Below are 27,866 nucleotides of genomic sequence, written 5' to 3'. Positions count from 1 at the left end.
GTAAATTTTCTTCATAGCTTACTGGCAAGTTCAATAGCTTGGGCACCATTTGTCTTCTTGGCTGTTGGATTCTAGCATGTCCCTTGCTTTTGAGTTCCAACATAGTCCATTTACTTCACTGGGGCTTGGCTTTCTCTGTCATTTCATGCTCTTTTGAAGAGTTCTTGTCGTTGATGGTGGAGAAAAGGTAAGCAAGTGGCATGGCTAGAAGAACCAATGAAGTACCAAGAAAAAAATTGAGCTGGGTGATCAATGCAGTTGGTGATGACTTGAGGCAGGTGCATGCTTGTGGGATGGGTGAGGGAGACAGGATAAAGCTCAGTGCTTAGCGATCTCTGGGAAGCCTTTGACTGGAGTGGCTTCAACAATATCACTATAGCCTGGGGTGTCCAATGATTATTGGGAATTGGAATGTACTATCATAACCTCCTGTATCTTACATTGAAGAAGCAATAGTGACAACTTACAAAATTGAGGGCCATTTCTTGTGGAAATGTGCATGTGCAAGGAATCATCCAATGCTTCCCTTTCCTGGAATACATCCTTAAGCCTAAGGGAGTATGTCTGTATCCCCAAGACTAAACACAATGTCTTTAACATAGTAGGTGAAAATGCAATAAGCCTTGTTGAACGAATGAGTCCAAACCCCTTGCCGCTAATTGCTGGATAGATTGACCTCCTATGAGAAGAGCTTCTTATCTCCTTTCTTAAAACCACTTCCTTTTGCTGAGTTTTTGTCCCATGCTTTTTACCCAGATGTCTTCTCTGCTCAGCTGCTCCAGGTCCACAGTGTGTCTGGTTTCCAGCTCTGCCTTCACTCTTGTGCACCCTGAGCACTCTCTTGTCCCCATGGCCCCTTGTCTCCATGGCCCCTTGCCCCCATGGCCCAGGTAAAATGCCCCTCAGAAACCCGGTAATACTGATACATAAGTGGTCATGAATCTGACATTCTACTCCACATAGCTTGGCTACCATGGTTGTAACTTGAAAGCTTTAGGAGATTCAATAAGACTTATACATTGGCCAAAATAAAGTCTCAAAGTAACACTATTGAAATACCAAACTTTGGGTGATGGCATTTTAATATAGTCTATGAGAAGATAACCACTGTGAAATGTCTACCTAGGTAACAAAATGAAGTATGGCAGCTTGGTATCATTAGATGCATTGAATACAACTGTTTTTATACATACTAGTTTATCTAGTTAACCTCTGTTTCTGGCAATATGTAGTTAGCAAAACCAGTTTCTTATTTGGAATAATTCTGGGAAACCAAGTATATCTTGCCCACCAAGAAAGTACTTAATCCTGTTGGTGAGAGAGTTTAAAGAGGGGGATAAGGCACTAAGATCTATATTTTAGAAAGCTCATCCTGGCTTCTAAGCAGAGACAAGATTGGAAGAAGGAGATGGAAGGCAGAAGAGCAGTTAGGAGCTGAAGACAATAATCATTGTCTATGTGACCTGCTGGGAGAGCATCTCAAACCTGTGACAATCTCAGTGCTGCATTACTTATCCTCAGAGCACCCAGTTCCTTTGTGGCAACAATTGCTTTGCTTAAGTTTACCAAAATAGCACTGGGAAAGAAGCCTATCCAAGATACTCCACTTCCTCATGCTCAGACGGGCATTTCTCCACCTTGGTGTAGTGGCGATATCCCCAGGGGGACAGGGGTTTAGAAACTTCCATGCCCTACTGGATATCAAGAGAGGCCACGGATGCCTTCTAGGAAGTGCCCATAAACCTGTCCAGGGAGCCTTGGAAAGTGTCCAGAATTTTCAAAATTTCTGGAACATTGGAATAGGCTAGGCCATCATGTAGCTGAAGTGGCTTTGTGAAACTATTCCAGATGCTTGTAGAAGGTACAGAAACTGGTTTAATCCCTGGCCACTCACCCATCAATCTGCAGTATGGCCTCCTGAGGGTTTTAGGGTGTCTTAAAATAGGTATAGCCAAGATTCTGGAGTAATGTTAGGAGCTTTGTTATTTTTGTTTTGTTTTGTTTTGTTTTTTTCTGACAGCTGATTTTTCAAATCCATTTCCTCAGTTTTCTCCTGACTTCACTCTTCTTGGTAAAATATGTTGGTTCAGGCATACCAGGGTATGAGGGTTGGTGGAAGTAGTTGTGGGAAGAACATCACCTAAAGACATGAGATATGTCAGCTCCTTGCTACAACCTTTACTCTTTTCTCTGGGTGTCTTTGGATCTGTTTTGGTCAGTGGCCTTTTCATGTCTTCTGATAGACTGAATAGATTATGTCAACTTAAGGCAGGCAACAGAATGAAAAAGTATGTGTGTATGTATTTCCTCCATTCCTTGGTGTTCCCAATTTGATTCTTGTTTAAGGAGGGTTGTCACAAATCCAAAGAACCTAAAGAGAGATTAGTTTACTTTTTTTGAGAACAAATGGAACAAAAGGAAGTCCTTACACTACTGTCTGGCAATTCAAAGTCATCTTCATCACAGCTGATTGCCCGGATTCTTAGACTTCTTCTAAATACTTTGTATGTATGCATTTGGTTATTTAAAAATCTGATTCATTTTTATGATCGATAAAGCAGACTCATGATACAAACTTCAAAAGGAGCAAAATGGTGAATAGGGAAAGAAAGCAGTTTTCCTCAAACATCTCACAGGAAAGAGTAGAATGAGTTATGAGCTTTGTGTAAGGAATTCTGTGCATATTTAAAATGTTTAGAGAAGAAACTTGATTGGGCAGATTGGTGTTTTGCTCTGTGTTGCAGCTGATACCAGGATCTTGATTAGAAAGACCTCCACACTTGAGTGTAGCTACTCATGTAGGGAGTATACCCTATTTCACGGAGTCTAAAATGCTGTCAATGGTAAAATATGCCATTAAGACAGAACACAGTAGGCAGCCAACTAAACCATGATATTCTCATAGTTTTAATATACATCCTGATTTTGGAGATATTGAAATGTGAAAAAAAAGTGGCTTCGGCATCAGTGATTATAGTGGTTTATCTCCTTGTTATCTAGTCCCATCCATATCCTGTCATCATTATGGAGGTCATCAACAAAAGTGATGATTCTAGTGACTTACATTATGTCCATTTATTCTGGAGAGAAAGTGGCTCTGAACACAGAACCTCACACTATCATAGGCAAAACAAAAACAAAAACAAAAACAAAACAAAAACAAATAAACAGTCACGCTCTAGTCTGGACTGCTTTCCCCTAAGGTCTAGTGCACTCCCCTGGAGTCCCTTCACTATCAGTGTGGGGAGTACCTGCCTTTTGAACTGTGCTGCATCTCTAAAGTAGTCTTTTTCTTGGCTTACATACATCCTGATGGTGGAGCCCAATCTCAAGTAGTTTATAGAGAAAGGTTGATAGGAAGGTAATTTTTTTTTGAGATTATACATTTCTAAAAATGACTTTCTTCGGCTCCTCCACTTGGTTGCTGATTTAGCTAAGTATAGAATTCTAAATTCCTAAATTCTTTACAATTTTGAAGGTACTGCTCTCCTGCTTCTAATGTTCACTGTTGCTCTTTGAGAAAGCAACAGCCATTCTGATTCCGGGTTCTTTGGATGTAAGACTTTCTTTTACCTTTCTAATAGATTTTAGAATCTTAACTTTGAAATCCAGGCCTAAATTTTAGTAGGGATGTGTTTTTGGTTAGTCCATTTTTGGTCATTGTATGAGATACTTGGTGGGCCCTGTGAATCTGGAAGCTCATATTATTTGTCGTGGGATTGTCCAGAATTTTTTTTTTTTATCAGTTTCTTCCCTTTTAGTTTCTCTGTTTTCACCTCATGGAACTCCTGTTATTCAGATGTTGGGTTTCCCGACTCTCTAAGTTTTTTGTGTTAACTTTCCTGTGTTCCTTCTGTTTGTGTTACTGTTTTATATTCTGTGTCTCCTCATCTTCATCTTCCAACGAGTATGTTTCTGTCCTCATGTTTTTAATTTTCAAGAACTTTATATTTTGAGTTTTTGAATATTACATTTTAATAGAATTCTGTTCTTATTTTGTATATGAGTTATTTTATCTTTCCATATTTCTTAGAGGGTATTTATCTAACAGGTTTACAGAGATACAGCTGAAATATAATCAATCACACATATTTAAAGTATAAAATTTAATGTTTTGACATATGCATACCTATTAAACCATCACCTCAATCTAATGAACATATCCGTTACTTCCAGATGTTTCCACTTTCCTCGCTATAGTCCCTCCTACCCCTTGCACTGCTTCCCCCAATCCCAGTCAACTACTGATCTATTTTCTTCTAGTTTGCATTTCCATAGTTTTATATAAATAGAATCATATAGTGTGTGCTCCCTTTCATCTGGATTCTCTCACTCAATATAAGTATTTTGAGCGTTATCCATGTTCTTGTGTGTATCAATAGTTGATTTTTTATTTTTATTTTTTTAAAAGATTGTATTTATTTATCTGGGAGAGCGAGCATACAAGAGAGTACAAGTGAGGGGAGGGCCAGTAGGAGAGGGAGAAGCAGACCCCTTGCTGAGCAGGGAGCCCAATAGCGGCTGGATCCCAGGACCCTGGGATCATGACCTGGGCTGAAGGTAGATACTTAACTGACTGAACCACCCAGGTGCCCCTCATTTTTTGTTTCTAAATGATATCCTATTGCATAGATACACTGCAATTTATTTATCTACTCATGTATTATTGGGTATGGGGTTCAATTTCAGATTTTGACTATTATAAATAAAACTGTGAACATTCATGCACAGATCTTTATACGAACATATGCTTTTGGGACACCTGGGTGGCTCAGTGGGTGAGCATCTGCCTTCAGCTCAGGGTGTGATTCTGGGGTCCTGGGATCAAGTTCTACATCGGGCTCCCCACAGGGAGCCTGCTTCTGTCTCTGCCTCTTTCTCTGTGTCTCTCGTGAATAAATAAAATCTTAAAAAAAAAACAAACCCTGTATACTTTTGCCATAAACAAAACACTCAACAGCTAATATCATCCTCAGTGGGGGAAAAACTGAGAGCTTTTCCTCTATGGTCAGGAACAAGACAGGGATGTCCACTCTCACCATTGTTTTGTAACATAGTACTGGAAGTCCTAGCTTCTGCAATCAGACAACAAAAAGAAGCAAAAGGCATCCAAATAGGCAAGGACGAAGTCAAATTTTAACTATTTGCAGATAAGCTGATACTTATATGTAGAAAATTGGAAAGACTCCACCACAAAATTGCTAGAACTGATACATGGATTAAGTAGAATTGCAGGATACAAAATCAATATACAGAAATCTGTTGAATTTCTATACATCAATAATGAAAGCAGAAAGTGAAATCAAGGAATTGATCCAATATACAATTGCTCCAAAAACCATAAGATACTTTAAGAATAAACCTAACTAAAGAGGTAAAAAGATCTGTACTCTGAAAATTATAGGACACTTATGAAAAAAATGGAAGATTACATTAAAAAATGGAAAAACATTCCACATTCATCAATTGGAAGAATAAATATTCTTAAAGTGTCTATACATCCAAAGCAATCTACACATTCAATGCAATCCCTATCAAAATACCACCCACATTTTTGACAGAGCTAGAATAAGCAATCCTAAAATTTGTATGGAACCACAAAAGACCTTGAATAGCCAAAGCAAAGACCCTGAGTAGCCAAAGCAGTCTTAAAAAAGAAAAGCAGAGCTGGAGGCATCACAATTCTTGACTTCAAGCTATATTATAAAGCTGTAGTCATCAAGACAGTATGGTACTTGCACAAAGACAGACACTTAAATCAATGGAACAGAATGGAAAACCAAGAAATGGACCCACAACTAACCTTCAACAAAGCAGGAAAGAATATCCAATGGAAGAAAGACAGTCTCTTCAACAAGTGTTGGGAAAACTGGACAGAAAAATGCAGAAGAATGAAACTGGATCACTTTCTTAAACCATACACCAAAATAAATTCAAACGTGATGAAAGATCTAAATGTGAGACAGGAAACCATCAAAATCTTAGAGGAGAATACAAGCAACAACCTCTTGGACATTGGCCATAGCAGCTTCTTTATAGACCTGTCTCCAGAGGCAAGGAAAGCAAAGGAAAAATGAATTATTGGGACATGAACAAGATAACCTCTGCACAGTGAAGGAAACAGTTAACAAAAAACCTTTGGAATGGAAGAAGATATTTGCAAATGACATATAGATAAAGGGCTAGTATCCAAAATCTATAAAGAACTTACCAAGCTCAACACCCAAAGAACAAATAATCTAAAAAATGGGCAGAAGACAAGAGTAGACATTTTTCCAAAGAAGACATACAGATGGCCAACAGATACATAAAAAGATGCTAAACATCACGGAAATACAAATCAAAACTACGAGATAGGGCAGCCAGGGTGGCTCAGCGGTTAAGCGCCTGCCTTCATCCCAGGGCGTGATCCTGGAGACCCAGCATCGAGTCCCACGTCAGGCTCCCTGCATGAAGCCTGCTTCTTCCTCTGCCTGTGTCTCTGCTCTCCCTCTCTCTCTCTGTGTGTCTCTCATGAATAAATAAAAATCTTAAAAAAAACCCCAAAACAAAACGATGAGATATCACCTCACACCTGTCAGAATGTCTAAAATTAACAACACAAAATAACAGATTGCCAAGGATGCAGGGAAAGGGGAACCCTCTTACACTGTTGATGGGAATGCAAGCTGCTGCAGCCACTGCGAAAAACACTATGGAGGTTCCTCAAAAATTTAAGAATAGAACTACCCTATGACATAGCAGTTGTACTACTATTTTTCCAAAAGACATAAAAATACAAAATCAAAAGGATACATGCACTCAGATGTTTATAGCAGCATTATCAACAATAGCCAAATTATGGAAAGAGCCCTAATGTCCTTTGGATTATGAATAGATAAAGAAATTGTGACACACACACACACACACTCAGGAATATTAGCCATCAGAAAGAATGAAATCTTGCCATTTGCAATGACATGGATGGAGCTAAGTGAAATAAGTCAGTCAGAGAAAGACAAGTACCACATGACTTCACTTATATGTGAAATTTAAGAAACAAAACAGACGATAATAGGGGAAGGGAAAAAAAAGAGGAGAGCAAACCATAAGAAACTCTTAACAATAGTGAACAAACTATGGATAGGAGGTTGGTGGAGGCTGGGCTAAATGAGTAACAGATATTAAGGAGGGTACTTTTCATGAGCACTGGGTGTTATATGTAAGTGATGAGTCACTAAATTCTACACCTGAAACCAATATTACACTAAATGTTAATGAACTAGAACTTAATAAAAAATTGAAAATGAAGTCAAGTAAATACATAGGGGTGGAATGTGGAAATCATTCAGTAGATGTGTTTTAAATTTTTAAGAAACTGCCAAACTATTTTCCAAAGTGGTTATATCATTTTACATTCCTACCAGTATAGGCAAGTTCTAGTTTCTCCACATTTGGTATGGCCAGTATTATTAACCATTCTTGCATTTCTTTAATGACTAATGATGTCGAGAATCTTTCCATGGCTTATTTGCCATCTTTATACCTTCTTTGGTGAAGTGCTCTGCTCAAATCTTTTGCTCACTTAAGAAAAATGTCTTTTTTTATTGTTGAGTTTTATGAGTTCTTTATTCTGAGTACAAATCTTTTATCAAATACATGTTTGAGGGACGCCTGGGTGGCTCAGCAGTTGAGCATCTGCCTTCAGCTCAGGGCATGATCCTGGAGTTCCAGGATCGAGTCCCACATCAGGTTCCCTGCATAGAGCCTGCTTCTCTCTCTGCCTGTGTCTCTGCCTTACTCTTTGTCTCTCTTGAATAAATAAAATCTTTTTAAAAACCCAGATACATGTTTGAAATATTTTTTTCAGTCATAGTTTGTCTTTTCATTCTCTTAGTGGTTTCTTTCAAAGAGCAAAACTTAACTTTCTTGAAGTACAATTTTCCAATCATTTTCTTTTATGGGTTGTGTGCTCTTAACATCACATCTGAGAAATCTTTGTTTAACTCAAGGTCACAAAGATTATCTCCTATGTTTTCTTTTTGAAGTTTTATATTTTTAGGTTTTACATTTAGATCTGTGATCCATTTTGAATTAATTTCTGTGTGTGATGTGATTAAACTTCTTTTTTGCATATGGATATTTAATTGTTCTAGCACCATTTGTTGAAAAGGCTATTTTTTCTGCTCAGTGGCTTCTGCTCCTTTGTCAACTATCAATTGCTTATATATGTGTTTAGGTTGACTTTAGGGCTCCTATTCTATCCCACTAATCTGTATCTTTACACCAGTATCACACTGTTTTAAATATTATACCTTTGTAATAAGTCTGAAAATTAGATAGTGTTAGCACTTCAACTTTGTTCTTTTTCAAAGTTGTTTTGGTGCTTTAGGTTCTTTTCCATATGAATTTTAAAATCAGCTCTTCATTTTTACAAAAAAGCCTACTGGAATTTTTATTGGAATTGTGTTGATTCTATAGACCATTTTGGAGAATTGACATCAGAGCATATTGAGTTTTTGACCTATGAACATGATATTCTTATTTATTTATTTAGGTCTTTTAAACTATTTCATGACAAGTCTGTAAGTTTTTCACATCTTTTTATTGTCCTGTAATAAACAGATTAATTACTTGCATTTTTTAAGTGTTAAACAAGTCTTGCATTCTGGGGATAAAATTCCTCTTGATTATATTATATAATCTTTTTTATGTATTGTTGGATTCTATTTGCTAAAATTATAGAGGTTTTGAATTTCTGTGCATGATAGATATTGGTTTGTAGTTAGTTTTCTTTTCTTGTAATATTTTTGTGTGGTTTTAATATCTTAGTGTGAATAATGTTGCCATGATAGAATGAATTGGGGAGTATTCCCTTCTCTTTGATTAACTGGAAGAGTTTGTGTTGAACTGATATTATCATTATTATAATTAGCAGTAATAGTAGTAGCAGTAAATGTTTGGTAAAAATGGAGTTTTCTTGTGAAAAGATTTTAAGCTACAAATTTATTTTATTTAATACATATTCAGCTTTTCAGGTTATCTATTTCCTCTTGAATTCAAGAACCTTATCTTTGTGTCCCTCCAGAAATTTGTTCACGTCCTATAAGTTGTCAGATTTATTGGAATAAAGTTCAAAATATATTTCCTGATGATTTTTTCAATATTTGTAAAATTTGTAGTGATTTTATATCCCCCTTTTCTGATATTATTAATCTGTATCTTCTGCCCCTCCAGATTAGTCTTGGTAGAGGTTTATCAATTTTATTGATTTTTCTGATCAAATTAGTTTTTGGTTTTATTGATTTTTTTCTCTCACTTTTCTGCTTTCCATTTTGTTATTTCTCTTCTGATATTATTTCTTTTTTTCTTTTTTTTTTTTTTTTTACTTCTTTGGGTTTAATTTGTTTCTCTTTTATTTCAAGTTTCTAAATGTAGAATATGAATTAACTGATTAGGGGCCTTACTTCTTTACAAATATAGGTTCTTGTGGCATACCACAAAATTGAAATGTGTTAAAATACCTTCTAATTTCATTTTGATTTCTACTTTGACCTATGAATTGTTTAGAAGTATTTTCCTTAATTTTAAAATAGTTAGAGATTTCCCAGAGATTCTCCTATGATTAATTTCTAATTTAATTCCACTCTGGTCAGAGAACATACTTTGTATGACTTCAGTTCTCTTAACTTTATTGAGACTTGTTTTATAGCTCAGTCTGTGGGCTATATTGGTAGATATTCCATAAGCATTTGAAAAGAATGTTTAAACTTCTATTATTGGGCATAGTGTTCTAGTCTATTTAGGAGTTACTAATAGTGTTGGATTGACAACTAGATCAAGTTGGTTGATAGTAGTGTTCAGATTTTTCTGGATTGTGCTTTTATATTTGTGCTGATTTTTTGTGTACTTGTTTTTTTTAATATATAAATTTATTTTTTATTGGTGTTCAATTTGCCAACATGTAGAATAACACCCAGTGCTCATCCCATCAAGTGTCCCCCTCAGTGCCCGTCACCCATGAGAGACTCATAACTCTGGGAAACGAACTGGGGGTGGGGTGGAAGGGGAGGTGGGTAGGGGGCGGGGGTGACTGTGTACTTGTTTTATTGGTTTTTCGGAAAGAGGTATATTTAAGCCTTTGACAATGATTGTGGATCTCCTTCCATTTTTATCCATTTTTGCTTTTTGTATTTTGAAGTTCAGTTATTAGGTGCAAAATGTTAAGTTTATGTCCTTTTGATGAATTGACTCTTTCAACATTAGGAAATAACTTTCCTTGCTCTGTAATCTACTTTGACGTTAAAATGGCCAGTCCAGGTTTATTTTGAATGTTAGCATGACATATCTTTCCCCATCCTTTTATATTTAACCAATTTGTGTCTCTATATTTAAAGTAGGTTTCATGTAGCCAGCATATTGGCATTTGATTTTTTAAATCCAGTTTGGCAATCCCTTTTAATTGGGGTTTTTAGGCCATTTAAATATAATATTGTTATTGATATGTCTAGGCTTAATTCTGTCATTCTAATATTTGTTTTCTATTTGTTCTATCTGTAAATTTTCCTTTCCCCAACTTTTCAACCTTCCTGTATAATAACTGGATAACAAAAAATTTTAAATCTCCTTTGTTGTAGTATTAGCTGTATATTTTTGTTTTGTTATTTAAATGGTTGTTTTACAAAAATACTTTATCTTGAGATGTCTTTATTCTGCTTTCATTTTTGAAAGGTATCTTTGCTAGATATTGGATTCTTGGTTGACATTTTTTTTTTTGATACTTTGAATTGTTGCTCTACCACCCTCTGGTTTCTTTGTTTCTGATCAGAAGTCAGTTATTAATCTTGTAGTTCCCTTATTTGTGATGAGTCACTTTTCTCTACTCGTTTAAAGATTTTCTTTTTATTTTTGGCTATGCGTATTTAATTATGATGTATCTGAGTGTAATATTGTGTTTATTCTACTTAGGGTTTGTTGAGCTTCTTGGGCTTGTTATTATTATTTCTCATCAAATTTGAGATGGATTCAGCCATTCTTTCTCTTAATACTTTCTCTTTTCCTTTCTCTTCTTTCCTTCTAGTATTTCTATTATGTATATATTGGCGTGCTTAATGGTGTTCCACATTTCTTTAAAGTTCAGTTCATTTTTCTCCATCTTTTTTCTTTCTGTTCTTCAGATTTAATAATATCTATTGATTTATCTTCAAGTTTGCTGATTCTTTCCTCTACTAACTCAAATCTGTTTATGAGCCTTGCTGATGATATATTCATTTTGGTTATTGTACTTTTCAACTCCAAGATTTTCGTTTGGTCCTCTCTTTAAAAGCATAATTTCTCTTTATTGATATTTTATATTTGGTGTGTCATAGTCATTATACTTTACTTTAATTCTTTAAACATTGTTTCCTTTAGTTCTTTGTATTTATAACAGCTGTTTTGAAGTCTTTATCTGGTATATCCAACATCTGGGTTCCCTCAAAGACAGTTTCTGTTGCCTGCGCCCCGCACCCTCCGTAAGCATCACACCTTCATGGGTTTTTTTTTTGCATATCTCATAAGTTTTAGTTGAAAACTGGGCATTTTAGGTAATATATTGAAACAAATCTAGATACTTATTCTCCTCTCCACTCCCTACCAGGGCTTGTTGTTTATGTTTGGTCATTGATTTATGTGTTTAATAGCTAGGCTGAACCAATGCTGTAAAGTCTATTTTCCCTGCATTGTGCAACTTCTGAGGTCTCTGCTCAACTTTTTACTCTTATTTTTTATATTTTAGCCTGAGGACACCTGGTTGGTTCAGTGGTTGAGCATCTACTTTCAGCTCAGGTCGTGATCCTGGGGTCCTGGGATCAAGTTGCACATTGCGCTCCCCGTAGGGAGCCTGCTTCTCCCTCTGTCTATGTCTCTACCTCTCTCATGAATAAATAAATAAAATCTTATATTTTAGCCTGGTTTCTTAAGGATTCCTCTTAGGTCAACATGAGATACTTACTGGCCAAAAGTGGTGCTTATCCCTTTCAGCCACTCTTTGTATGGATTTGTATGTCACTTAGAAACCACTTACACCATTTAGAGGATTTATAGTTTTTTCTCTATGCTGGGGACTGGTATTTGGGATGTTCCCTCTGTGGTCATTCCTGAAAGGGTGCAGCTTGGGCATATACACAGTCTTCCAGACCACCAGGGATGAATGTGGCTTCAAACCAAGCTTCCTGAGGATATTGTAGTTTATTGTTAAGTTAGTGTTTGATCAGAGGTTATACTTAAACTCCTTGAGTCACTAAGGCTTCTGCCCCTTGCTAATAGGTCAGTGTGGGAGAATGCTTTCAAGTTTGCTCCACAACCAGCTCTGATTGCTTCTGATGGATATAGCCTAATACATGTGCCCAAGTTTCTGGAGTTGTAGTGATGAGTATAATCCCAGAAGGTCCCTTCTTGATTGTCCCTTTCTCTGTTTCACTCTCTTATACTTATGACTTCCTGCTATCTTGTGTGTTACTAGTTTCAGGGAACTACTGGTCATCTCTTAATTGCTTGTCATGAACATCTCTTTTGTTGTCAGTAATGATCTTAGGCATGATCTTCTCCATTCTGTGTTCAAAATAACGTCAGTTTCCCCGGGCCTGTCCTGTTGGCCTCTCTCCAGTTGGACAGAAACTCTGTACCGCTGCACCAAGGCTGAGGGTGGAGACAAAAAAAATCACACCTTCTGGAATGACATTTAAGCTTTATGCATGGACACTGGAGAAAGGATGATAGCTCCCCTGGTCTTATTTGTCACAACTGAGGATATGGTATTGGTAGATTTGTGGATCACTATTAATTAAACTCTGCATTTCATTTGGACTTCATTGGATTTTCCTTAACAACAACAACAACAACAACTACTACTACTTCTACTACTTCTACTACTACTTCTTCTACTACTACTTCTACTACTACTTCTTTCTTCTTTCTTCTTTCTTCTTCTTCTTTTGGTTTCAAATCAAAGGATTTGAGAGCTGGTCAAGGAAACAGATATTACAGTGAGGTGGCAGTAGCATACATAGGCTTTATTTATTTGGGTGATGCTTTGACAGTTTTGTATGTGGAGGGGTGATTATTCAGCACAGGGAAGGCAGAGAATTCACAGGAGAGAAGGAGCAGGCAAGGGTGCCCTGTGTCACAGTGGTGTTGCTTCCAACCCAACAGAAAATCTCTGAGTTAGGGAGCTCCAAAGGGCAACAGGAGCCTGCAGTGTTTATAGTTACAATTTATCTTACCTATCACTAGCAAATTTTGGGCATAGTTTGTAGAATATGCAAAACAAGCAGGCTGTAAATGGCTAAAACCTGGTCATTTGGGCTATATTTAAAACAGTTCAGTGTGTAAAATTTTTAGTGTTGCCTGAGCAAGCTTCACAACCTGCTATGAAGAAGTAAACAACCTAGAGGTCAATCAACAGAGGCCATCTCTGGCTCATTTATAGAACGTAGGATCTCATCCAGGATAACACATTACATTTAGTTGTCATGTCTTCTTGGCCTCCTTTGATCTATAAGTTTCTCAGACTCTCCTCATTTCTGATGTCCTTGATATTTTTGGGGAATACCAGGCAGGTATTTTGCAGAATGTCCCTCAACTTGAGTTTGTCTGATGTTTTCCTCATGATGATAGTGTGTTATGAATTTTTATCAGGAAGACCCCAGAGGTAAAGTGCCCTTCTCATCACATCATATCAAGGGTGATCATGCTGTCAACATGACTCACCAGTATTAGTGTTGACCTTGATTACTTGGCTGAGATTGTGTCTGTCTGGTTTTTCTGCTGTGATGGTTCTCTTCTCATATGAAGATCAGCCCACACTCAAGGGTAGGGAACTAAGTACCCACTTCTTGAGGGGTGAATATCTACATAAAGTATTTGGAATTCTTTTCTTATGGGAGATTTGTCTCTTCTCCCTGATTTATCTAATTAATTAATCACTAATTTATCTGACTAGACGTAATGGATATTTTATGATTTGGGTTATAAGCCACCACTACATTATTTGCTTTGTTTGCTCAAATTGTTCTAGTTTTGGCTACCACATGCTCTTTCAGGTTGGCTTCTATGTCTTTTTGATATGCCTTCATCTTGCCCCTTATTTGTGGCACTATAAAATGCTCCAGGTTCATTTTGTATAATCCCTGCCTCAACCCTAAAGTCAGCCGTTTCTCCAAGGAGTCCTTGTTCCTTTCATTAGAGAATATCAGAACCCAGATCCCGAACCCTAGGCACTATTAATCTGTTTTTTTTTTTTTCATTTTGCTTAAGCTAAACATAGTTTCACATTTTTTAGATGCCTGAGCTAGTCTTTTATTCAACAAATATGTATTGAGTGCCAAGCTCTATACTTGGAGTTGTGTTTTTAGTTATTTAAAACTTGCTCTAAATAGAATTTTACTTTTTTACCTAGAGTAATTAGAAATTCATTCATAATTCAATGTTATTTTAGTAACGGATTATAATTAAATTATAGACAAGATTGTACAATTATTGTTTGTTGTACTAAAATCAGTCTCTTTATTTTACAAACTCCTTCATTGCCATTTTTTAAAAAAATTATTGAGAGCAAACATATGGATGAATATTGATTAGAGTCACTAAATGCTCATCAAATCATTTCTCAATGTTCATGTGGAAAATGTCAAGTATACACAAAAATAAAATATTATACTGAACTTCTAAGAATTTATTAGCCAGCCTCTGCAATTTGAACTCATGGCCAATCTTAGTTCATCTGAACTTGACCTTTTTTTTTCTGGATTAGCGAATCATTTTCAAACTTGAAATAGATGTCACTGCTTTTTTTGTGTATGACTCAGACACATATAATGGAAGAAGCTTCAACATGGGCTAAGGAACATGTCACAGTTGGCCTTTTTAGGAGCCAATCAGTGACTAATTGTCATCCAAAAGACTGATGTCCCAGCACATTAGAAGCTTCTGGATGGAATGATATTAAGAATGTGTGGGGCGAGTGAGAACTTGAAAAAATGGGGTTTCACTTATCTGGACCAAGGAACTCTGATCCTTACTCCTCTCGGATAGCAGGGTATGTGCTTGTCACAAAAGCATCCCACTCACATGGGGCTGGCAAGCTTTAGAAGAATATGCCAAGTATTTTCCAATTCTGCCTAGGTTCAGGTTTCTCAGGGTGGTTAAACATACCCATTCCTAGAACTTCAAATGTAGTTTAGGGTACAGTGACTAAGTAGAGTTCCTAAACACAGAAATGAGAATTTGACATTTGTGTCATGCTAAGATTTGTAGAGAGCAGGATGAGACTTACTGACTTAGTCATTTGATGAGTGTTTCTTGGACATCAGTTGTGGGCTGGGGTTATGTTGGGGACACAGTGGTGAGTAGGACACACTTAGACCCTGTTACATGGGGCTTGCCATCCAGCACTGAGAGGGGACAGTTACCACAAATCATAGATCACCAGTAACAATTGTGCTGGGTGTTGTAAGGGATAGAAAAGAGTGCTAAAAATACAATGTCCCTGACATAAGGTGTCAGAGAAGATATTCTGAGGAAATGACATTAAAATAGGAACAAGAGGGTGAATAGGAGTTGGTGATGCTGTGTGTGTGTATAGGAATTGGGAATAGTCAAGCCCCCAATATCCCACCATATTAAGTTAATGTATTTACCTAACTCAATTAAACCTGATTCAATCCTAGTATTGAAGGGGATAATACCCACCCACAGAGGCTCTACAGTGGCCAAGAGCTGAACATGTCCAAGGAACTGATAGAGGGCAGCACAGCTGGAGTGTGGTACCAAGGTGGGGCATGCAGGTGGGCTCCAGGCCATGACTAATGCTATGGGCTGTGATAAGAAACATGGGTTTAATTCCTAAGGCAGTGAGAGACCACCCAAAAGAGTTTTAGGACAGGGATTTTTAGAGTTGGCCATGGTGTGCCAAATGCATTAGTCAAGGCTGGAATGGAAGCAGGAAGACCACGTGGGGGATGCCTGGGTGGCTCAGGGCATGATCCTGGAGCCCTGGGATGAGTCCCACATCAGGCTCCCTGCATGGAGCCTGCTTCTCCCTCTGCCTATGTCTCTGCCTCTCTCTCTCTATCTCTCGTAAATAAATAAATAGAATCTTTTTTTTTTTTTAAAAAAAAGGAGGATACTCCCTAACATTAAAAAAAGGAAGACCATGTGGGAGGCTGCAGCAAAGATCAAGGTGAGAGGTTTTGTGACTTGGTGATGCAGAGAAGTGGGTCTATTTAAGATCTAATTCATAGAGGTTTTTGTTTTTGTTTTTGTTTTTTTTTTAGTGTAGTGGCTTTCACACTTTTTGACTATGACCTACCAAAAGAAATTCGCATCATGAGCTCAGTACAAAAGTGTGTATGTATGTCTATGTGTGTGAAACAAAAGCTTCATAAAACATCATCCTTTACTAGAGGCAAGGCACACATAACATTTCATGTCGTGTGTGTCATGTGTTTGAGGTGGACAGAAGGTCTTATGGGATCTTATGAGCCATATTAATGAATCAGGGTCTTCATCCTAAATAAAGGGGGATGTCTTCAGAGTGTGAAGGCAGGTATGCTCTTTGAGGGAAGGAACCCTAGTAGCATGGATAAAAGAGCCCTGTGACAGGAACACCAGACGTAAGGAATTTCTCTTAGGTCCCCTCATCCTTTTCTTCTTTGTTTCTGACGAGGGTCTGCACGTGCAACTTGTAACATAAAAGGCCAGAGAGTAAATATTTTTAACTTTACAGTCCATTCATTCTTTGCCTACTGCTTGGTTCTGCCCTTGTGATGGCAAAGTATTGGTATGACTGCATTATGAATAAAACTTTAATTACAAAAACAAGAAGTGGGTCAGATTTTCAGGCTGTAGTTTGCTGACCCCTGCCCTGAGGAACAGAGGGGAATAATAACATGTAGGTTCAACAAGAAAAGAAGAGGACGTGTGTAGATAAAATCAGGGTGCCCAGGAAAGAGAGCTGTTTGTCTCCCCTGGTCCTCCAAGGGGATCATAGCTTCTAGAATGTGGTGGTTCTTCCCAAGGGAGGTCCAGTGCAGCCAGGGGACATTCTAGCATTTGAGGTTAGCATTTGGTGAGTCTGGGGTTCAGGAGCAGTTATATTTAAGTCTTACTTAGAGACATCCCATCTCTCAGCCTCAGATTCAGCCACAGACGGGATACAAACTGTAAATTGAGTGTTTGGCTCAGTTCCTGAGGGCTCAGTTCCTGAGGACTGTGAGGCCAAAGCTGGGCTTGATAGTGGGCCAAGGATTAATTAATACAACCTTTCTGGGCAAAACTCCCTACCATTGGGACCAGGCACCAGGAATGTAGCCTTTGTGTCGGGAGGAGCAGCTCCTCAGAGGAGGTGGCTTGAGATGGCTCTTGGGACTGCTTCTCTCCTCTCCAGGAATTCCCAGACCTGCACTGTGCACCTAAATGTACCCAAATGGTAAGCCTGAGCAGGTGCTGGAAATGGGTACCATGACACGGGAGGCTGTAGAGGGTAGGTGTACAGTACTCCTACTGAACTTGACAGGTGAGACCTTTGCCCTGAAACAGGATGGGGTTATGGCACCTGGGCCCCTCCGTACCTTTGTCCTCTCCCTCTGCTGTGCCTGTAGAAACCCCCTTGACCTTCCAAGGGCCAAGTCCAGAGTGCTCTTCTCTGTGGAAACTGACTCTTCTGGCCAAGGATAAATTTTCCTCTGTGGACTTCCTCAGCTCTTAGTGTTCTGGAAAGCCCAGGGTGGCTGGGATGATGATGACTTGGATGCCAGGCTGCTTTCTGGAGTGGATTATAAACTCTTGGGGTTCATGTTCTGTGGCCTACCTATCCTTATATTCTGTCTCCTAGCCCTATGTGTAGAAGGAACACGATATATTAGCCAGTATATTGTTTTGAAAGGGCATAGGTTTTGGGAGTAGACCAGGGTCACTGATCAACCAGTAACTTCCTCTATAACCTTGAGTGAGTAGTTGGACTTCTTTGAAGTTCAGTTTCCTTATATGCAAAATGGGCCCAATAAAACCAGTATTAGGTATGTTCTGAGGATGACAGATAAAATATATATGAAGCCTGCCTACACTTTCTATTGTTGGCCTGATAGAGTTCTGCAGCAAAAGGAGCTGGAGTGTTTGGGGGATCAGACTGAGTTCCTCTGGTAAACTCCGAGCATCCAGCCCTGCTTTTACTTTCATTGACTCTGAGACACCATCGATTAGAAGATGCTCTGTTATTCCACGTACTTCTAAACATTAGAGTCACTTGGGGAGCTTTCACATCTCGAAGCCCAGACTATATCCCAAACCAGTTACATCAGTGATTTGGGGTTTGGGCATTGGTTTTCACTCATTCATCCATTTATTCATTCATGTCTTTCCTTATTTGTTTATATTTTATTGATAGTTTAAAAAACTCCCCAGGTGATGCCAGTGTGCAGCCAAGAACCTCTGCACTATAAAGAATGCTGCTGTCAATCATATGAGGACTCAGTGCTTTCTTATCACTAGGCACTTTTGTTTTAATTTGTTTATAGAGCTCTTTTAGAGGTTCCCTCAGCTCCTGAAGGGTTCCCTAACCACCTGAGCATCAAAGAAGGTCTCTGTAGGGACATTGGCACAGCTGGCAGATAGCAGAACTGAGCAGTAGCCAGGATCTCTCCCTTGCCTTTCCTGGTGCCTGGACCCCAAGTGTGCAGTGAGCAGGGGGGAGGGGAAGGCTCCTGGACTCAGGTTCTATAAGTGGTGGGAGGGCAGACAGGCCACTTCCCCCAGTAGTCCCAATGGAAGGATTTCCCTGTGGGGCAGCATTTCTCTGCTCAGGCTCACTCGTGCCTTGGGAAAGAGCTCAGCCTTCAAAGTCAGTTATGGGTTTGAATCTAGACTCCAGGGCATGACTTTAGGCAGACCTCTTAATTTTTCTGAGCCTGTTTGCTCATTAGTCATGTGGGAGCAAGAGCAGCGGTTAACCCAGACGATTGCTGTGAGGAGTCTGAGTTCCTACATATGAGGATGGCCAGCGAACAGCAGTGATTGCTTTCTTAAGGGCTCTTGGCCTTGTGGGCATGTTCTCATCGTGATTTATTGTACTCCTAACTTTGGCTGGGCACTGGGGACACTGAGGAGGATGCCTCTGAGTGCCTGGGAGCAGGTGACATTTTTCTGGGGTCTCAGCGGAAACATGTTTACTGTGTTTAGAGTGTCTTCAGTATGAGCACATCATCTTCTCTCTGTAGCCACTTCCTTATGATGATATGATGTGGGTTCTCTCTGGTTATTTTAGTCTATTCTTTTATTTAAGATAAGTTACCCCAGTGGTGACTATAAAGAAAGCCTTTAAGCAACCACACATGCTCAATTTCTGAAGTGGTTGGGTTCTCAGGGTTTAATTTTAAACCAGAAACAGTATTGCAAGTATTTTAAGCCCACCGATATGGTCACTCACTGATGTGTGTGTAGCTGCAGCCGACCCTCATTTGTATTTTGGTCCAGGAGGAAAATGCATCCTGGGTCCCTGGTTGAAATGCTAGAGACATGCGTTCTGGGCCGCAGCAGCTCTTTCAGAAGCCACGCTGAGGGCACGAGTAGATAGTTCCTGGCAAAGTGCCCTCGACATTGAAAGACTGTCAGCAGAGCACCGTGTTCCTTGCTCTTTAGAAGAGTGCACACTCATCGCTGGAGTATTTCCTGTTGGGATCAAATGAAAATGACAACAAGGTTTGTTGGAGGCATTTTTGTGTGTGGGTTGTTTTTGCACTGCCTGGTCATTGGGCACTGAGTGATGACTTTTCATCAACATGGCAGGAATTAGCATCAAATCTGCATATGCAAACCTAGTTCCTGTTTTTTTGTTTTTTGTTTTTTATTTTGTCTCCTTATATCATTGGTTTCCTGGCACTTAGGGTTCTGGTGACTGTCAGTGGTTTCAGGGATCCAGCGTGGATCAGGTGTCCACAGGGAGGGAAGTGGTAAGGGGAAGTGGAGGTGTGCATCCCAAACCATACTATACACATGGTATAGTCCCAGGGCCCTGCGAGGCCTGAATTGCCTCTTCCTGCTCTCCTTCCTGACCCATGTGTTTCTGCCGAAATGTTGTTTTGGGCTGGGAGGAGGAACACTGTGGGGAAATGATCCAGCACAGGGAATACTGATGATGCTTTTGAAGCTCTTCTGAATGAATGGGACTTTAGATGCTGAAATGCCAGAGGAGGCCTGGGGTAGGAAAGACGGCAAGCAAGGTAGACCTCGGTTTCCCCTTGGTCTGATTCTGTTGTCATAATCTCTGCACAGACAGACACAAGCTGTGGGCAAGGTGCTTCCTGTCCTCCATGACTGCACAGTGTGAAGTTCGTTGGGGACGTCCTCCTTGTTTCCTGTCACTCTGTCTAGCCTCCTAGGAGAGACAGCTGCTTGTAGAGGTTCAGAATTTGGATCCAAGGTGACTTCATTTTCCTCCAGGCAGCTTGGGGTACAGATACTTGTTTGGCTCAGTGTTGGGCTGCTGGCTGATCCCCGTTTTGGAAAAGCAGGAACTGCCCACAGAGTGAAAAACAATGCAGTGATTCTCGAAATTTACTGCATGGCAGTGACTAGTGAGTGGTCTTATTAGAATGAAGACTCATAGACCCTATTCTTAGATGATGATGCATAAAATTAAAATGATGATCCTGATGATCTTGGCTTGTGTCGAATACCTGTCATGTGCTGAGTATAATAATTTCATACAGCAACCCATGAGCCAGTCCTATTCCTGGTCCCGTTTACAGATGGAGGAACTGAGGCGCTAAGAAGTTAGATGACTTGTTCAAGGCCACACAGGCTCCCACTCCTAACCTCCTTCAGCAGGTCTGGAACAGGGCCTGGGAATCTGCATTTTTACAGTCACCCTCCCCCACCAGTGGATCCCCAGACTCTGGCTGGGGAGATATTGCCCTGAACTTGAAGCTCACAGCATTGCAAGGACTGTGCCTGTCTTATTTAAGGCTCTATCTCCAGGGCCGAGCCTGGGCTGAGTATGCAACAGGTGCTCAGTCACTACTTGCCAAAGAATTTAGAGTGTTCTTCTCTTCCAAGGAGTTCCTTGGGAATCTCAGGAGCTCTTGCCCAGTTCTCTAGGAACATTTAAGTTGTCAAGCTCAGAACTTTGGTTTTGCTGCCGAGAACAATTCCACCTGGCTCCCTCATTCTGCTCCTGGATCCCTTCCATGTCTTGCCTCCTTTGGACCCTCCCCATGTCTCCAGATCCCAGGCCCTGCCTTGCTCAGGTCAGTATCTTTCTTCGGGACTAGTATTCTGTCTCCACAAAGGCCTGGCTGCTGGGACCCTCTGACCTTGCCAGGTTTCCCCATGCCACCTGCTGGCTTACTGTTCTGGGTTCTCTATCCCACAACCCACCATCTACCATCTGCTGCTAAAACCTTGGGCGTCAGGTTACACTGACCAGACTAGACTTCCAGATCTCTCAGCTGCATCTTTTCCTCTTAGTGGCCAGTTCTGCTCCTGAGCCTGGCCAATTCTACTGCAATCTGCCTTGCCTCAGAGTATAAGTCAGCTCTGTTCACGATGGTCAGGTGATACACGTCTTAGGCACTGGGGTGGGTAAGCATGGATTCAACTTCTGGTCCATAAGCAAGGACTTTAACTCTCAAAGCCTCCATTTCTGTATCTGTAACTCAGGTATGATGATCGTCAGCTCTTCATCAGTGAAATGATATGAGGAGTAAATGGAATTGTGCATGTCAGGTGCTTAGTGTCATGGCAGCCATGAAATTACCACTGTTTTATCTATTATGTGACAGTTTCCCATCCATCTTTAAACAAGTTGTGAATTTTATTTGCAGATTATTTTGACAATTATTGTACATTAATGTTTTATCTTGAATTAGGTCCCTCAATTTTGCAGAGACAGAAGAAAACACTCATGTGTCTGTCACTCCCTTTGCATTGGTATAGTAGTAAGAGCTTGGGCTTGGGGGGACAGTCTTGGGTTTCATTATTGTCTCAGCCTTGTGACCAATTCACTTAATCCCATCTGAGCCTCAGGTCCTACATATGTAAAGAGGGGATAACACTTTTTCTGGATTTGTCAGGGTGATTTGGTGACAGTGCTTGGGAAAGCACCTAACCTGCACAGCAGAGGCACATTGCATGTGTAGGGAGGGCTGGGCACCTTTTGCATCTCTCTAGAGTACCTCATAGCATTGCTTAGCCTTTCCAGTGAGAAACTTAATAGAAAAAGACCTCCTCAGTGCTTCCCTCTTTTGCCTCCACAAACCACATGGGAGAACTAGTCTAAGATCCATGTCATGTTTTGCATGCCAGGGAATTCCTGGTATATGATTCAAATCCCCCTCCCCCTGACCCACCCCACATTCACTTGCATGCCATGTTCTTTGCACTTTTGCAATTAATTAACAATTTATCTTAATTATCAATTTCCCATCTGTCTTCTACTTATCCTTGCTAACCTCCAGGTATAGGGGTCTCATCTGTCCACTTACCGGCTCCATGTCCCCAACAGGTCTCATGAATACTTATTGCCTCCTGATAGTGGAGGAGACCTGAGAAGGGATCTGGGTCAATCTCTGATTTGCCATGGGGTTTTTCTCTTCATGTCCAAAGGGGACAAACATCCTCTTTAGATGCCATCCTTGTAGAATCTTGCAGAGAGGGCTGGGGGCTCTCGACCCCAGCCTCAACTCAGGCTACCACTGTCTTCATTGACCTTCTTTTGAAGCAGTGGCTGTGTTCAGTGTTTTGTCATTAGGGTATCTTAGTATAATGCCACCAGGAAATCCAGTCCCCCCTGGATTGTAAGATGGAGTCCACCAAAAATAGTGAGGTGGGAAAGAGAACTGATCATGTTCAGGATCATCACAGAAGATGCACAAAGTAGTCCAGGACTCTGGGTAACTCATGAAGGTGAAGCTGTTGGGTGTAAGGTTGGGTAGTAAGAATGGCTAGCCTCCATACTCTGTGTTATGTGGACCATCACCATCCATCCCATCCATCCAATCATCCTTCTATCCATCCAGTTACCCATCCATTTGTCTTTATTCTACCTATCCATCTTCTCATCTGTGCATCCATCTATTTGTCCATCCACCTATCTGATCATCCATTCATTTACTCTTCTATCTCTGTCCGTCCATCCATCCATCCATCTGTCCATCTTTCATAGGATTTTGAGTATCTACTGTATATCAGGAGCCATGCTAAGTACTGGCCTATTAGATGAGCAAAAACATACAGATTCCCCACTGTTGTGATCAGTGGGTGGGACATACCATAATCAGTCCCAGTAAAGGATGCATAATTATGAAGCAGTAAGTGCTTGAACAAAGAACGTTTAGGAAGGAATCTTAAGGAGGCTTCTCTCCTTGGAAGGGATATTTGAGCTAAGAATAAGGAGCTAATAGTTATTGAGGGCTTTTTATGTCCTAGGTCCAGAGGCAATTGTTTTTACCTAATTTACATATGTTAACTCTTTTATCCTCATAATGACCATGTGAGGTAGCAATGATGATCCCCTGGAGCAACTGAGTCACAGAGATATTTATGCCCCCAGGGATAATTATAACTTGTAGTTACAAGTCAGTGGCTGGACTGGACTTTGAACTTGGGATATCTAACTGAGAATCCACTTCTCTTTGGATCTAAGGAGTGGGTAGGAGTTAATTAGGGAAAGAGGTATAAGAGATAAAAGCACTCTCCAGGGCATCAGGACCAGGCGCTGGGGGGGGGGGGGGGGTTGGGAGGGGCGTAGATGATCCTGGAAAGTAGCTGGAGAGTAGGGAGTGAGGAGGAGGTGAGAGGGTGAAGGAGAGGAGGTGTAGGTAGATGTAGATCCCAAACTGTGCAATGACTTGTAGAACATATGAAGGATTTTACACTTTTTCCTTTGATCACTGGGAAGCCACTGGAGTTTTCAGAATGGGGGGTGAGTGACATGATTAGATTTTTATTATGAAAAGTAATCTCTCTGGAGGCAGTGTGGAGAATGTGGGGAAGGCGGCTGAGTTGGAATAGGGATTTCTGTTTGGAGGCTGCTCTGAGAAGCTGTGGCCTGCCCTTGCATGATGCCAGTGGAGAACCAAAAATGTCTTGGAAGGAAATTTAGGAGATAAACTAGCAGGTCTTCAACATGACAGGTAAGGATAAAAACCCCCTGGTTGTCAAGATAATTAGTTTCCTTGGATGGCTGACTTAGTTGCTGTGTTGGTGGTGCTTATGGTCTTCCAAAGCCATAGGTCACTGTTGGGATGTGAGGGGGTTATGACTTGGGACGCACAAGGATTCCTGAATCATCCACCAATGCCGAGATATAAAAATGTGGTGGGTGCTTTCAAGTCACTTCTCTTTCGGGGCCTGAGCCAGACACAGCATTTCTTCCTCTCTTGGCTACTCTGGTCCTTGCAGCCATAGTTAGCTTCATGGCTTGGACCAGGGACCCCATTATGTCTGTGTATTAAGTTTCCATTATGTTTTCTTGGGTTTCTGGGTTGCTCCTTTGGGTGGGTAAGATGTGTCCACTCATATGCAGGAGCTTGACCAACCCCTCAAGGGCCTATGGATGTTTCTAATTGGGAATTATGTCCGCTCCTGTGTGCCTTTCCTCACGCAGTAGTGTGCTCTGAGGCTCTGACTACCTCCCACATGGCGGAATGGATTGGGACACCATGTTGTTGCTGCTCTTTGGAATCTGCCTGTCCACTGAAGGAGCTTTATAAATGCTCCTCTTTCATTTGATTTCTAAAAGTGGAGCTTTTGATCAAATGTGACAGTAGCCTATTTTTGGACTAGCTTACCATTCACTGAGCAGCCTCAAGTGTGTCTTAAGAGTAAGTTGGATTGAGTATGAAGAACATAGAGGGTATTTTTTTGTCAGGATCCCCAGGTTAGCATCTGTTGAGGTTTGTTGGGATTTTAGGGACCAGAACTTCTGGGAAGCAGAGAGCTGGTGTCGAGGATAGGGTAAATGATTTTATTGAAGTGACTAGAACTTGTGGCCAAGTCTAAGCTAGTGCACAAGACATAAAACAGATGTATAAATGGTGGCCGATGGACCAGGTGGGCAGCAGCCTCTTGATCTATCAATTTTATTGGTGTTAGGTAGTTAGACCCTAACAAATATCTAAGGCTATAGGAGGAGAGGGCAACTCCTACGCTTTAGGAGTTAACAGGATAGAGGCTCAATATCAAGGCTCAAGCTAAGTGGTCTGGGTTTGGGCAGGTCCAGTGTTGCAGTTAACACTGCTGCGAAACAAACCATCCCATCAATTAATTGTAAACCATTTTTATTTTAATGCTCCTGGATTCTGTTAGCTGGAGTACCTACATGTGGTCTCTCCATGTGGACTTGCTTGGGCTTCCTCATGTCATGGCTGCTTAAGAATGAGTGTCCCAAGACAGCATGGTGGAAAGGGATGGCACTTTATGATCTAGCCACAGAAGTCCCACAGGGTCACTTGCACAGAGTCTTTTGATAGAGGCAGGGTAGTGGAGCCCATGTCAAGGTCTTGGTCATCTCTAGATGACTCTTGACTGAAGCTAATCAAAGGTTGAGAGGGATATTTTGAGCTCTGGGCTAAGCCTCAATATCCAAATGGAATATCTTGAACAATAACCCATGACTGCTGTTCTTGGGCATCTAGGTGGCCATTTGATTTAATTTTAAAATGATTGCCAGTCTTCTGAATGGTTGTCTACAAATGGAAGATGAAAATCTGATTGAGTCACCTGAATTATTTCAGACTTTCTTCCACAGTACACTGTATGCACAGCCCTTCTCAGCTTGTCTCAAAACTTTGTCCAGCTATTTATCCATCCATGTGTTCATCCATATGTCCACCCTACCTTGCACACATCCACCTAGCACTTAGTATGTGCTTACTTGTACCAGACATCCCATGGGACATTATGCACAGGAGGAGGAAGAAGAGAAGACGTAGCTCAGTAGATCATAGGCCATGTCCTTCAGACCATACCCACACTGCCTTAGAGATTCTTGTTCAAGTAGGTGAGGCTGCTGGGGGCCATGGAGAGGCTCTTGTGTGCAGCTAAATGCTTTATTATTAATGAAGCCACATCTGAACTTGGGTGTCATTGTCTTCCAATATCTGGGTGGCCTCCTCCTCTTGTCCCTCTGTTAGGTAATAGCAGAAAGTCTACCTTTGCTACCAAGGAGGTCAGGGCCCTTTTGTGCAGGACACTATTGAGCTGGCAACACCCAGTGACTATTAAGTTGATGAGCCAGCTGTGCATCCTTCTTAAAATCAGGTGAAGGGGAATGGATGCATCTGGTGACAATTGCATTATTTTTTAGTCACTGTCTTTTCATTGGAGCTGTACACTGTAGCTCAGGGCTGCTCTACCATGTGCATTAAGATTTTCCTTCCCAAGCACCCTACTCAGACCTATTGAGTCCTCTTTTCTGCCTCCTTCTGGCCACTTACTTTCTCCCACATGGAGGGAGGTGCCACTGCCCCTGTGCTGCTGCCCAGGGTGGGATCCTGTCTGCAAGTATTCAGTTTCTTGCTGCTGTGGTGAGGCAGCAGGGGAGGCATGAGGGACTAGCTGATGTATAGAGGAGCCAGCAACCAACATCTTTGCGATGCTGACGAATGAATCAGAGAGAAGTCCAAGGGCAAATGAAGGACACCAGGCAGCAGTAATTTGCACCAGCAATTTCATGCACAGACTCCAGGTGACCAAGTGGTTATTTTTGAGAGACTTTTTAGACATGACTTTAAAACAGACACAAACTTAATTGCATTCAGTTGAATCACAATGAGCAGCGGTTAGATTTTTCTCTTTTCTTTTCAAGTGAGAAGAACATTTTTTAACACTCTCCCTTTTGCCTCTCAGTCTCACCATCTCCCACACATATGGGTGAAGCTGGTTGGCCTAATCCAGTGTTGGTTAGATAATGGATAATTCAGGATCCTTCTGGAGTCTCTGTCCCTCAGTGTCATATCAAGTGTGATCTCCCAGGGCATTGTGTTCCTTCCGGGGACATCAGGCATGGGGTAAAGTTTGGGAATAGAGACAGTAGGAGTGTCTCTTAAAAAATTAAGTTTCAGATTGAATGAGTATTTATTAAGCCCCTCTTAGGGCCAGGTGTGTTGCTTCTAAAAATATCTGTTCCACTGAACAACCATGTGAGTGATACTGTTACACCTGCATTTCTGAGGAGGAAAGGGAAGTTAAGAGAGGTAAAGTAATTAGCCTAGGGCACACAGCATGTTTCTTACATTAAATCCTGTACTGTTAGGATCCAAAGCTGGAGGGCTCTGTTCTACAATGTATCCCAGGTGTTCAGAGGAAGGAAAGCTTTTTGGTATGGGAAGGCTGACTCATGAAATATTAATAAAAACAGGACTTTCTGTTAAATATTCAAAGTAATTCCATCTTTGCCCCCTCCTGGGTGTGCATGGAGGCCTGGCTGCCCACACCCAGCCCCCACACACACTGCCAATGTCAGGTTCCCTGGATGAAACATTGGGCTAATTAAGAGAGATTTGACCCCAAAGGTTCTAGATACGAACTTCATATTTTTCTATTGGGTGATTCCTCCTTTGCCAAACATGAAAATGCCCCACTTCCTGTTGGCTGTTTTGTCCAGAAAGTTGTCTTCCTAGTAATAGCCCTGCTTGCATTAAACCCTCCCACCGTTTTTCTCCCATTAACACAGTCAACATGCATGCATTGTGCAATCTAATCAGGCGTTCAACAAAACCTTTACTTTCTGTTGGTATGTTTTGCCTTGTGTGTTTGCATGTTGCAAAGGGACTATTGTTTCCATATTTACAGCAAGCAGCAGGCCTGCAAATTAGTGACATACTGAAGATAACCAGCTGTAGTTCAGGATT

General features: G+C 40.7%; 1 protein-coding gene across 3 annotated transcripts in view; it reads left to right on the top strand.

Moving 5' to 3' along the window:
* The window catches only part of CDYL2 (chromodomain Y like 2), a 195,355-nt gene that overhangs the window by 90,999 nt on the left and 76,490 nt on the right, over window positions 1-27,866 (top strand). Inside the window, exon 1 of one of the 3 annotated variants that reach the window (XM_077890931.1) lies at window positions 16,142-16,198. The exons of the other annotated variants lie outside the window; for them this stretch is intronic. Within the exon in view, the coding sequence (XP_077747057.1) occupies window positions 16,172-16,198 (27 nt within the window). The 5' untranslated portion in view covers window positions 16,142-16,171. Of the gene's footprint in view, window positions 1-16,141; window positions 16,199-27,866 lie in introns of those variants that run through there. 3 annotated transcript variants of the gene reach the window in all.

The sequence above is a fragment of the Canis aureus genome, chromosome 3 (assembly GCF_053574225.1).
Source record: "Canis aureus isolate CA01 chromosome 3, VMU_Caureus_v.1.0, whole genome shotgun sequence".
In the NCBI taxonomy this organism is placed as follows: domain Eukaryota; kingdom Metazoa; phylum Chordata; class Mammalia; order Carnivora; family Canidae; genus Canis; species Canis aureus.
The sequence above is the reverse complement of the archived record's forward strand: the minus strand, read 5'-3'. Positions and strand labels throughout refer to the sequence as shown.